This window comes from Peromyscus leucopus, chromosome 9, assembly GCF_004664715.2.
Source record: "Peromyscus leucopus breed LL Stock chromosome 9, UCI_PerLeu_2.1, whole genome shotgun sequence".
NCBI classification, from domain to species: Eukaryota; Metazoa; Chordata; class Mammalia; order Rodentia; family Cricetidae; genus Peromyscus; species Peromyscus leucopus.
In genome coordinates this window covers 70,261,895-70,275,696 of record NC_051070.1, presented here as the reverse complement: position 1 = coordinate 70,275,696, position 13,802 = coordinate 70,261,895, and the positions used below count along the sequence as shown (strand labels likewise).

The window sequence follows — 13,802 nt, the reverse complement described above, 5'->3', positions numbered from 1 at the left end:
GGGGCGCAGCGTCCTAACGCTATAGTATTTCCTGTGTGAAGTTAAGTTTAGACTCATTGTTTTCTCTCTGTTTTCAACATGCTAAGAATCAAGAACGTTGTCTACATGACACTAAAGATGGACTCTTCTCCAGGATTCGTGTTTGCAATTCTCCTCATTCTCGGTAAGTAAAGTGATTTAAACTCTTCTCCAGGATTCGTGTTTGCAATTCTCCTCATTCTCGGTAAGTAAAGTGATTTAAACTTTTCACTCTTTTATGTCAGAAAAATCTTGAGCCCTAAATTCATCCAAGAGCTTTGGCTTTAAAGTGACATGCATATCTGTTTTGTTTTATTTTTTTCCTCCAGCAAGGACCCAGGGAGAGTCAGTGACACAGACTGAAGGTCAAGTGGTCCTCTCAGAAGATGACTTTCTTACTATACATTGCAACTATTCAGCCTCAGGGTACCCAGCTCTGTTCTGGTACGTGCAGTATCCCGGAGAAGGTCCACAGCTCCTTTTCAGAGCCTCGAAGGCCAACGAGAAGGGAAGCAGCAGAGGTTTTGAAGCTACATACGATAAAGGATCCACCTCCTTCCACTTGCAGAAAGCCTGGGTCCAAGAGTCAGACTCGGCTGTGTACTACTGTGCTCTGAGTGACACACAGTGGCAGAAACCACAGGGGGGGCTGAGCATAAACTCAGCACAGGGGCCTGATGTTGAGCACCTGCCTCTGGGATCCCTTTGGTTCCTCTGTGCTGTGTGGCTCTCCGTTTCTTTAGTTGGCACAAAAATCAGAGGAATAGCCATAGTAGAAGGACAAGAAGTAGAGTCTTCCATACTCAACTCTTGACTGGGACTAAATCTGATAGAAAAATGCCTCATGCAGAGCATGAGATCCCCCAGTAAAGCCTGTGACTAAGGAAGTTGTCTGCATGAAGTCTGTCCTCCACATTTTCTCCCACAGGTAGAGCTAGCTGTGTTTTATATTTGCAGGGGAGAGGACATACCGGGAAACGGGGCTTCTGCATAATGTTTTCTGAAAGTAAGGAGGGAGAGGTGGCTCCGCCCAGTGCCCCCAGTCCTAGGATTCCTATAGGGAAGGAAGAGAAAGAAGGAAGGAGGACAGAGCCAGGCCTGTAGCACAAGCGCAGAGAATAACGGTTCTTCCACTGCACAGAGAAAGTTCTCCTTTCTGTTAATAAGATCAGACTGGACCCATGTCAGTAGTGGTGCTCGCCTTTAATCCCAGAACTTGGGAGGCAGAGGTAGAAGGATTTCTGTGGAGGCCAGCCTGGGCTACAGAGTGAGTTCCAGGAAAAGGCACCAAAGCTACACAGAGAAACTCTGTCTCAAAAAAAAAAAAAAAAAGATAGATAAGTAAATAAATAAAAAATAATTAAAATAAGATCAGGCTGATGCTCAAACATAAGAGTTTGAGAAGCAAAGATGGAACTTTTGTGAACTCTGAGCAGTTACAGGGCAACTGGCCCTTGTTCTGCAAGATTTGTACAGGCCTGAACTGTCAACATCAGCTTTTTGTGGGGAAAGATCCCAATTCTCTGCAGCAGCAATGCTGGTCTCTTTTGACTTGCTGAACTTCCCAGATGTGGTCCTAGGTCTTTCTGAATAGGATACACTCTCTGTCCAAAACTTGGTAAACCAGACTCTTGACCATCTTCAAGTCTCAGCTCAGGTGTCACTTTTGTGGAAACCCACAGATTCTACTGGTCTTCCCATGCAAAGTTACACACCCCTTACTCTGTCATAGTCCTCCAGCTACGCTATCATAGTCCTCCTGTTACTCTATCATGGTCCTCCTGTTACTCTATCACAGTCCTTCTGTTACTCTATCATGGTCCTCCTGTTACTCTATCATGGTCCTCCTGTTACTCTATCACAGTCCTCCTGTTACTCTATCATAGTCTCCCTGTTACTCTATCATAGTCCTCCTGTTACTCTATCATAGTCTCCCTGTTACTCTATCATAGTCCTCCTGTTACTCTATCATAGTCCTCCTGTTACTCTATCACAGTCCTCTTGTTACTCTATCATAGTCTCCCTGTTACTCTATCATAGTCCTCCTGTTACTTTATCATAAGGCTCCTGTTGCTCTATTACAGCCCTTCCTACTCTGTCATAACCCACCACTTATTCTATCATATATCACCTCTATCTCCATTATAACACTCACTTTAAAATATCATAACTCCTTTGTTTCATTAACATAGCCCTCCTCCATCTCTACCACAGTCCTTCCCCTAAACTGCCATAGCTCCCACTTACTCTATCATACCCCTCTTGCTCTATCATCGCTCTCTCTTATTCTACTTACTCTATTATAGCACTCTGCTCATCTCTCTGATGTGGAGACTCACAAAACTGAATTATGTGATGCATTTGTGTGTCAGTGTGTTCATTGTCAATTTCACCAATTAGAATAAAAATTCTAAGATGTCAAGGTATTCAATTCATAGCAGCTTTATTCTTAGGATAGTGGACCCTGTTAGTGGTCCACTGTAATCAGTTCAGAATTATCTAATAAATGCATGAGTTAGGAAGTAAACAAGCACATGTCACTTGACTCTTTGTCCTTTTTCTCTTCTTCTTCTTCTTATTCCTCCCTGAACAACTCAGACCTACTGTGTGCTCTTGTTGGTTCCATGGTATACTAAGATGCTCTAGGAACTTTCCACCTACCCTTACATTTAACTTTCCTGGGCTCATGGGCATCTGTCTAATAACTACATCTACTCAGAGTCCTGGACTTTCCTTATATAGCTAAACTCTCTTTAGCAGCTGTAAATAGAAGGGCTAAGTCAAACCCTAATGCAAGTAACCCAATGGAGAAACCTCAAAAAGTAAAAGAAGGTATAACTAAAAGAGGTGAGAACATATAAGATAGCTCTAAAGTCAGGAAATTATGAGTATGTTTTAAATTTTACTTCAAACCAAAGCAGGCTAGAAAGATCCTAGGGAATTAAAGTAATGACCTTGGGAGACATTTTATAGGAGATTTGATATTTTCTTTTATATAATATCTATTTATTTTCTTTTAAAAATTAAATATAATCACATCACCTACCCCTTCCTTTTCCTTCCTTAGACTCCTGCCATGGGTGTCCCTTTGCTCACTCAAAATCATGGTCTCTCTTTATCTGTCATTATTAAACAAACAGACAAACAAATAAACACACATACACATTTGCAAAAATATATAAATCCACTGTTTAGTGTTACTCATAGGTATATAATTTTAGGGCTGATCATTTGGTCTTTGTGAAAGAATTGCTAAACGGTTTTATTAAATAAAAAACCTAGAGCCAGATATCTGGGTTAAAACCTAAGAGATCAGAGGAATAGGAAAAGCCACAAGCCAACCTCACCTTACTGACCTTCAGCTTCCAAAAAGACCTACCTCCTGTATACCCATGCCTATACTCCATTCTGTTCTGCTAATTCATTTCTTCTCTCTGCCCAGCTACATCACTTCCTTTTCCTGCCCATCTCAGTCACTTCCTGTGTGTCTGTACAGACCTCCAGACATTTATGGTTAACTAGTGTTGGAATTTAAGGCATGTGCCACCACACCTGGCTCTGTTCCCTGTGTGGCCTTGAACTCACAGAGATCCAGACAGATCCCTGCATCCCAAGTGATAGGATTAAAGGCATGACTTTTTTGTTTGTTTGTTTGTTTGTTTGTTTGTTTGTTTTTCAAGACAGGGTTTCTCTGTGTAGTTTTGGTGCCTTTCCTGATCTCACTCTGTAGATCAAGCTGGCTCCTAACTCACAGAGATCCACCTGGCTCTCCCTCCTGAGTGCTGAGATTAAAGGCATACACAACCCCCGCCCAACTCATTGCCTGACTTCTATGTCTAATATAGTGGCTGGCTTTTCACTCTGATCCTTAGACAAACTTTATTGGGAGATACAGATAAAATATCACCATATTTCCCCTTTTTTTGTCTAAAAAAAAACATAAAAATATAATTAATATAAGAAACCTATATAATAAGTACCATAACCATATACAATATATACGAGCAATAAATATATCAACAGTGTCTAATCTATTTACATTTGACAAATTCAGTGAAAATACTCCATTATCTATCCTATTTTGGTGAGTCCAAATTGTACCTAATTCACTTTCTATCTTATCTTGTATTACCAACACAAAACTATCTTATAATGTCTTTCAAATTTATACACTTTACATCTCTTAGTAAGTTTCTTTTCTGAAATTGTTAACAAGGAAAAATGTAACTACAACTATCTAATCTTCAACTCCCTCAGAGACCCAAAAAGGAAATAATAATACCTAGTAAAACAGGAAGTGCAAACAATGACTTCAAAAAAAATGTGAGTTATGACATAAACAGCCAGCTGCCTGGACAGTCACCCAAGGTTTCTCTACAATGTTGGGGCATCATCTTCGGCCCACAGGCTTAGCATATCTGACAGACTCATTTGTGAAGCAGGATGTATGCAAGGCCTGTAGCTCGACCCCACATTCGGTGCGAGTATTCCATGTACTAGATAAACTTGAATTCCACCAGTGTCATGTCATGATTCAAGATTTTAAATTCTGGAAATTGCTGGTATTTTTGGAATTCAGCTTCCAGTTCTTGTCGGTTTGTGGGTGGCTTCGTCTCCTTAATTAAATGCTAGTCTAACATTGAGAGGCCAGACTCTGTCAGCCTAGTTACTCCTCCAAGAGTAACCGTTCCAGCTACTGTTCCACTGCACATTAGGAGCCATCAGCCCATTGCCTGTTCAGTTGCCTTTGAAGGAAGGGGCACTGTACCTTTTCTAGATTGGAAAGCCACTTCGGCAAAGGTGCCATATTGCCTTGACCTCAGAGGATGCCTGTTTCCAAAACTGTAACCACACTTGTCATGGCAAAGATCGGCAGTCGTTTGTTTTGTGTCCTGCTTGTCCATTTTGGACTGCATACTGTCAGCAGTCGATGCAAGGGCACTTTCGTTCTCAGGGGCTAACTTTTGCCACAATGATAGTTAACTCCAGGTGGAGGTTGTTTAATGCCCATATCTTCTCTGAAGCAGATTGGTGCTGCCAGGAGCAGACATGTCTCATAGTCATTAAAAAAATCTGTTATTAAAACATATTAAATGTTATATTCTGTAGATCTCTGAAGGGTTTGAAGACGACCTGTCCATCTAAAATATATCTCTGGTTGACCTTGAAAACATACCTAATATGACTACAAGTTTGATTGTAATGTCTAACTACTAACTTTCACTTCTTTATATCCTAATAGTTGGAATAATAACTTTCAATGATTAGCAAATTGCATTGCATTGTTAAATGAACTGCATAGGTACAAAATTTTGAACAAGATTAGCAATATATGTACAATATATTCTAACAAAATCAGTCTCAAATTGGTATCAATATACATAATTTTGTCTACAATATACAAAAATCCAATCCAATATTTAAAACTAGTAGTTGCTTTCTGTATCTTATAATATCTATATAAATCAATCTCAAAGTTGTAGCAATATACATAATTTATATACAATATACAAAAATCCAATCCAATGTAGCATTTAAAAATAAAAATTGTGGACTAGCCTCTAGGACAACTGTAACCAATTCTTTCCACTCCTGAGGGATAATTAAATTACAGGTTGACCATGAGTTTAACATCTGCTTTACAAATAGAGAATGCATGCCATATGATACTATAGCTTCTTTAAATCTCCTCAAATCTAACATTTCCCCTGGAGTACAGTTAGCTCATACATACCCTTGAGCATTTGGCATTTCCTGTAAGGTTACCAGGTAGATTAATGTTTGCTGTCTGGTAACCTGAGGCTGTTTCCCTATAACTGTATAATTCAATCTTGAGATAAGTTCACTTTTAAATTCTTCTATCTGGGTCTGAATTTTTCTATAATTTATTTTAACAGGTTTTTCTAAAGCTTTTATCTTGGCACTCAAATTGACCAACCTTTTTAATGCTAAAATAAAAAAGATCAAACAAATAATATTCATAATTGATGTTATGTATATCCCATCAACATTAATTATCTTCTCATTTAATTGTTCCATTTTTAGACTGCCTAATGTGTTATCAAACATAGACCAAATTCCTTCCATTGTAAAATGTTTCCCATTTTTTAATGTGGGAAAAATTCTCTTTTAACTTATTTCTCCCTTTAAGATATCCTAATTGACTTACCAGTTCTGTCGACTGTGTAGAACAGTAGAAGTCCAAAGGAATTTCAAAGCAGCTCCCTAGTATGGTAGCAGTCTGAGATGGGAATCCAGAGAGAGCCCACCACCTACCAGGAGAGAAAAAGCCAAAGAGACTCCAACCCATGTGGGGTGGAGATCTGGCTGTGTGCAGCTCTGAACTGAGCTGTGCAGCTTGGGCCTGAGCCAAGCAGCCTGAAAGGCCACAAGAGGCGTTTTAGTGAATTCTTGCCACAATTATTGAAGTACCAATTGTAACACAAATCTTAAAAAGTCTTAATAAAAAACATGGAGCCAGATATCAGGGTTAAAACTTGAGAGATCAGAGAAATAGGAAAATCCACAAGCCAACCTCACAACTCAGAGAGGAAAGAAATTATTTTACCTTTTAGATGACACTCCATCATCAAGGGAAGTTGGAGCCAGAACTTAAAACAGGAATATGGAGGCACGAAGGTCTATGGAGGAGTATTGCTTACTGGCTTGTTCCCCATGGCTTATTCAGCCTGCTTTCTTATATCTGGGCATATGATCCGATGATCATATGCCCAGAAGTGGCACTGAACACAGTGAGCAGGATCCTCCCACATCAGTCACTTTTAATCATCAACAAAGAAAATACCCTATAGATTTGCTCACAGACAATCTAATGGAGGCATTCTTTTTCAATTGAAGTTCCTCTTCGTTGATAACTCTAACTTGTTTCAAGTTGACAAAATAAAACAAAACAATCCTACCAGGACATGCAGCCACTATAGAAATCAGTATCTATAATTCTCAAAAAAACTATGAATCTTGATGTCTAGTTTCTTGAATTCTTTATATATTTTGTAGATCAACCCTCTGTCAGATGTGGGATTGGTAAAAAGAATTTTTCCCATTCTGTAGGCTGTTGTTTTGTCTTATTGACAGTGTCCTTTACCTTTTTATAGCTTTTCAGTTTTAGGAGATCCCATTTATTAATTGTCAATCTCAGTGTCTGTGCTACTGGTGTTATATTCAGGAAGTTGTCTTCTGTGCCAATGGGTTCAAGCTACTTTTCACTTTCTCCTCTATCAGATCAGTGTAACTGGATTTACGTTGGGGTCTTTGGTTCATTTGGACTTGAGTTTTGTGCAGGGCAATAGCTATGGATCTATTTGCATTTTTCTACATGTTGACATCCAGTTATGCCAGCACCATTTGTTGAAGGTGCTTTCTTTTTTCCCCCATTGTATAATTTGGGTTCTTTGTCAAAAATCAGGTGTTCATAAGTATGTAGATTTTCATCAGCACTTTTGATCCCATTCCATTGATTCACATGTCTGTTTTTATGCCAATACCACGCTGTTTTTATTACTATAACTCTATTGTAGAGCTTGAAGTCAGGGATGGTGATACCTCTGGAAGTTCCTTTATTATACAGGATTGTTTTAGCTATCCTGGGTTTGTTTTTTTTTTTTTTTCATATGAAGTTGAGTATTGTTCTTTTGAGGTCCATGAAGAATTGTGTTGGAATCCAATTTAAAAATGAGGTACAGATTTAAACAGAGTTCTCAACAGAGGAATCTCAAATGACAGAGACACACTTAGAGAACTGTTTAACATCCTTAGCTATCAGGAAATTGCAAATCAAAAAGATGCTCAATCATACCACAAGGACACTTGCTCAACTATATTCATAGCAGCCTTATTCATAATAACCAGAACATGGAAACAACCTAGATGCCCCTCAACTGAAGAATAGATTTTAAAAAATGGGATACATTTACACAATGGAGTATTACTCAGCCATAAAAAACAATGACATCATGAAATTTGCAGGCAAATGGCTGTAACTAGAAAAAAATCATCCTGAGTGAGGTAACCTAGACAGAGAAAGACAAATATGGTATGTACTAACTCTTAAGTGGATATTAGATGTAAAGCAAAGAATAATCAGGTTACAATCCACAGCACCAGAGAAGTTAGGTAACAAAGATGACTCTAAGAGGGACTTGTGGATTGCCCTGGGAAGAAGAAATACATGAGATCTCCTGGATAAACTGGGGGTGGAGGGGCAAGGTTGAGAGGAAGGCATGGGAACATGAGGGATCATGTTGGTTAAGTTGTAGATGAGAGGGACGGGGAGAGGAATGAAAGAGGTATATTGATAAAAGGGACAATTTGGGGATTAGGGAGAAGTCCAGTGCCAGGGAAATCACAGGAATCCACAAAGATGACTCCAGCTAAGACTCCTAGAAATAGTGGAGAGGGTGCCTGAACTGGCCTTCTGTAATCAGATTAGTGACTACCCTAATTGTCAACAGAGAGCCTTCATCCAGTAACTGATGAAAGCAGATGCAGATAACCAAGCACTGGGCTGAGCTCTGGGAGTTCAGTTGACAAGAGGGAGAAGGGATTGAAGGAACAAGGGGGGTCAAGATCATGATGGGGAAACCCACAGAGACAGATGACCTAAGCTAATGGGAGCTCGTGGACTCTGGAACTATAACTAGGGAACCTGCATGGGACTGACCTAGGCCCTCTGCATATGGGTGACAGGTGTATAGCTTGGTCTGTTTGTGGGGCCCCTAGCAGTGGGATCAGGACCTGTCCCTGGCACATGAGCTAGCTTTTTGGAACCTATTCCCCATGCAGAGATGCCTTGCCCAGCTTTGATGCAGGGGGGTAGTGGGGAGCTTGGTCTTGTCACAACATGATATGACGAGCTTTGTTGATTCCCATGGGAGATCTGCCCCTTTCTGAATGGAGGATAACTGGATGGAGGGATAGACAGGAGGTGGGAGGAGGGAACAGGAAAAGAGGAAGGAGGAGGAACTGTGGTTTGCTGTGGGATGTTCTGTATGTCCTGTGGGAGCCCATTCTTGGGTTCCTTGTGGCTTTACCCAGCAGGTCCGCATAGAGGATGATTTAGGACCACAGGCCTGAGTGCAGGTGTCTGAGATGATCTGCACTTGGCTGTGCTGGGGGATGGTCTGTATGTCAAATTGCTCTGATTGGTCAATAAATAAAACCTGATTGGCTGTGTCTAGGCAGGAAGTATAGGTGGGACTAACAGAGAGGAGAAATAAAAGAAGAGGAAAGCAGAAAGACTCTCTGCCAGCCACCACCCTGACAAGCAGCATGAAAAGATGCCGGTAAGCCACAAGTCTCGTGGCAGGGTATAGATTTGTGGAAATGGATTAATTTAAGCTATAGGAACAGTTAGCAAGAAGCCTGCCACGGCCATATGGTTTGAAGCAATATAAGCAGCATGCATTTCAATGTACATATTGATCCCAGTGTTGAGTCTTTAGATTTGTAGGTTTGTCTTGAGGTATGGATAGAAGAAGCCAGGAAATACGAAAGTAGCCATTAAGCAATGGAGAAAGATTAAGGGAAGGGTATAGTATAACACAGGTTGTGTAGAAAAGGAAAGGAAAGAAGGGGGGAGCTTAAGTGAGGAGAAGAATGGGAAAGAGGTGCATACAAGAGTGTGGGATGAGTATATTTAAAGGACAAATGGAATCTAGTATTTTATGAGCTTCATATATGTAGTTTATATCTATAGTTTATCAAACTATAAAATTTATCAAATAAAAATTCCAGTGCCAGGTGTGGGCTACCTCCCTTCAATTTATTGGTCAGGGGAATCCCAGAGATGCCCCCAAATAATAGAAGCTGCTGTCATTTCTCTTAGTCAACTGCCAGGACTTGTTGGCAAGACTAAGGCCTATCACACACTTAGGTCACAGGACAAGAAGAAATCAAGCTGGTCCTGACCTGGAAGCTTCCTCCTTGCTGGTTAGCTTTCAGAGCCCTGAACAGTCATTGAAAACTCATGGTGAACAAAAGTTGTCAATATTATTAACCTCCTGTGAACCTTGAAATGTATAATAATCATCAGCCTGGCGAGTCAGTCCCATTGGTTCAATTGCTACACTAATGTTACAGGGGTAGCCTACAGCTTTCTAATAGTTATATTTAAGGCCATCTCCACATTAGGTATCTCATATCTGGTGTTATAAACCTGGCTAAAACCTTGTGGCTTTGAAGGATATACAGCTCACAGGAGAATCTAACTACTTTTATTTTGCTAAGTAGACATAAAATCCGACCAATTTATAAATTCTTATCCTTATACCCATAGTTTATTGCAGCTCTCATCCTTCATCAGAGAAGCTGCTTCTTGTAAGAGGCAATAGTTAACACAGAGACTCAATAATTTATGTAAGGGAAAAGAATAAATGACTCATGGTGTGTTCAGCCCCAAACATTGACATAGAGGGATGCAAACTTGAAAGAGCCAGAAGTCTGAGAACATTGCTATGAAATAGAGTATTCTAGATATGACAGGGTTACTGCACCAATGAACTCAGCAGCTGTGCTTGCCTACACAGGATCAAGCCAATTAACATTCCAGGACAAGTGGATGAGCCATGACCTGGCTCCCTTGGTAGCTGGGAGATATATAGGCTATTGACAACTTCAGGAGAAGACAGAGATACATTTCTTCAGGAATGTGCATCCTGGTAGGTTGTCCATGCTCCAGTGGATGGTTCTATTCTCATGTGTGTAAGAGCACATACAATTAGATCCAGAGGATTACAAAGAAGAGAATAAAGAGAAAATATGAATGTAGAAATGCATCATGAAGAGGGAGCTGGGAGAATCTGAAGGAGTATGGATATGACTTAAATATATGAGAGTATGAAAGAATAGATAAAATAAAATTTTAAAGAGGAATTGATGCTTATAAATCAGAAAAATGTCAATAAATGTTTCTGTATTTTGTAAAAACCATTATTTCAAAAGTAAATGATTAATTAGAACATTCAAGATATATAAGTCTCAGCTGGGCGGTGATGGTGCACACTTTAATCCCAGCACTTGGGAGGCAGAGCCAGGCGGATCTCTGTGAGTTTGAGGCCAGCCTGGGCTACCAAGTGAGTCCCAGGAAAGGTGCAAAGCTACACAGAGAAACCCTGTCTTGAAAAACCAAAAAAAATAAAAGAAAAGAAAAGAAAAGAAAGATATATAAGTCTCAGGGTGCCCATCACTTAAGGATCATCCCTACAAGAGCTGCTATAGTCCTATGGGCTGAAATGGAATGATATTGTGGTGGTTACTGTTAATTGTCAACTCAACAGATTCTAGAAACACTTGGGAGTATATGCCTGACAAGGCTGCTTCAAGGCCAGCATACTACTTTTAGGCTTTATTCTTCATTGTTAAATGTTTTCCAAGGCTGTGGTGGCTGTCATCATGTGCTTCTTCCATGCATCTTCTGATTTTCAAAAGTACTGAGAAATATTTGCTATACTTTTGTCAAGTACACTGTACCATTAAAGACAGGGATTTCATGGTTACTATTACTGCAAGCCTCATTCTATTCCTTATGCAGTTGTTAGTGGGCAAGGGAAGAGAGTCTGAGCAGACAATGTTTAGTGAATGTTCATGTCTTAACTTTTGGGGATCTGACACAATGCTGGCTCTCAACTGCCAGCATGTGCAGATTTGAAGCATGTTGTAGGACAAAGGAAGAACTGCTGTGAGATAATCTTTTTGTACACTGTAAATATGTATTACTCTCATTGGTTAATAAAGAACTGACTAGCCAATGGCTAGGCAGAATTTTGGGGGCAGAGAGAATGCTGGGAAGAAGAAGGGTAAAGTCTCAGATACAGAGAAGGAGGAAATGAACTTGCTGTACTGAGACAAGGTACCAAGCCACAAGGTAGAACATAGATAGACATATGGGTTGACTGAAGTTGTAGGAGCTAGTTAGTAAAAGCTTAAGCTATTGACTGAGCATTTATAATTAGTAGTAAATCTCTGTGTGGTTATTTGAGAATGACTGGCAGGACACAGCTGACTGCTAGGACAGAGAAAACTCAACCTACATAGAACTCACACGGTCTCTGCTTAGTTCTCTGAATACCCGATTAAGCTTTAGTTTAGATGAGTGTCTGATACTTTGCCAGTTAGGTTACAATGGAGACATGAAGAAAGGCTCAGGGGAGATCCATACACTCATAATTTTCAGAGACTTGGGCTTTTCAATAGAAGAAAAGGAATAATAGAATTTAGATAATCTAATAAATGCACATGGTGTTATTGAGGGTCTAGGTGGTGAGACCAGCTGCCACCTTAAGGTGCCAATTTAAGGAAGTACCGTTTTGACACAGGTATAAGGGACAGTTAGTGCAACATGGGCAGACTAGAAAGTGCAAGTGGGCTCCCTGAGATGGGGATTCTTGTTCTCACAAGACATCACCAAGAACAATAGCAGGAAGACATGAGAAGAGTTGTGGTTACCTAATTACGAACAGTAGAGGACTGGGAAGGACCCAGGGACCCTAGAAAACACTCATCTCAGAGCCCATTTAGTGGGCTCCTAGCCATAGTGTCCCTCCCGTCCCTAAGGGATATAGGATTTCTTCACAGCTTTGTCTTCTGTGTTTCCAGGATGCTTAATTCTTTGTCCATCCTAGTGACACAAAGGTCAAAGATCCCCTTCATGAGCGACAGCACCCCCATTACATTTCTTTGAGGCTTCCTTCTGGTATTTGAGAAAAGCTCTACTCAAGGTCGTATAACTGGCTAAAATAGCTAAGAAGGACTCAGAAATGACTTTGATCTTTCAGCACTCTAGTATAGAAGATGCGAGGAGGCTGTCATCATCCATTGCTCTTTGGCCCCTTCCAAGTGAGCGCACCCATCCCCTGACCATGGCTACCATCATGGAAACACCCAGTGATCCCCTACCTGCACTGGAAGTAAGGGGAGTAGGGGACTGGCCACTTATAGATCAGAACACTTTGATTCTAAATGGCTGGACAGAATTTCTCCCTGGAGATCCAGGACAGAGGCTTATGCTATCACTCCTAAGCCAAGAAACACTGTGAACCAGATTCTACCTAACAAACTGATCATTTTCTGGAAGAGGTAGAGTGGGTGGGGCCAGATTGCCCACTTAACATGCCTGGTAAAGATCCCTGGGTCCGTTGGGAAGGCAACTGATGGGCCTTCTTAATCCATGCCTAGCTCTTAGGCCCTTGAACTATGAATAGTTACATGTAGGAACTGGGGGTGGGTGGAGCTGTCTGGAAAAAAAGGGAACACTTATTCAACTTTCTGTCTCTTGAGCTGTTCTAGCCCATAGGCAAACCTGAAGCAACAATGAAGTTTTTCAGTGTAGGGGAGAGATATCCAGCTTTGAGTTGGAAGTAGGAAGTGCCTGAAATGCAAATGAAGGCAGCTATGAGTGGGCTAGGAGGGAGTTCCTGCCCTGATTTTTCTCAGTAGTGGTCAGTGATCTGCAAGATCTTCCTATCTATGATGCTTTTGTTTCTGATGTTTTTACAAAACAACATAAAAGTAACCAAGACAATAAGTCTGCTTTGGTGTAAGACTGGGGGATTATTGCGTGTAGTAGAAACCACCTAATCCTGCAGGGTCGTGAGAACAAAAAGGAGTGAGGCCAAATCACACTGTGATATCTAATCACATCTGGTGATTCTTCCTCTACATTCTTACTTCCTAAGGTTAAGAAAGTTGTACTATTTCTAGTTTCACTGCCTACCCTGTTTCCAGTGTTACTTTTCCACCTCAGATACCACAGCCTTTGCCTGCCTCTT

At 40.6% G+C, this 13,802-nt stretch overlaps 1 gene segment (V, D, J or C); it reads left to right on the top strand.

Moving 5' to 3' along the window:
- Positions 1–77: 77 nt before the first annotated feature.
- LOC119088454 lies at positions 78–832 on the top strand. The segment is given in 2 exon segments: positions 78–163; positions 348–832. Coding segments are annotated over 2 exon segments (570 nt in total).
- Positions 833–13,802: the final 12,970 nt, after the last annotated feature.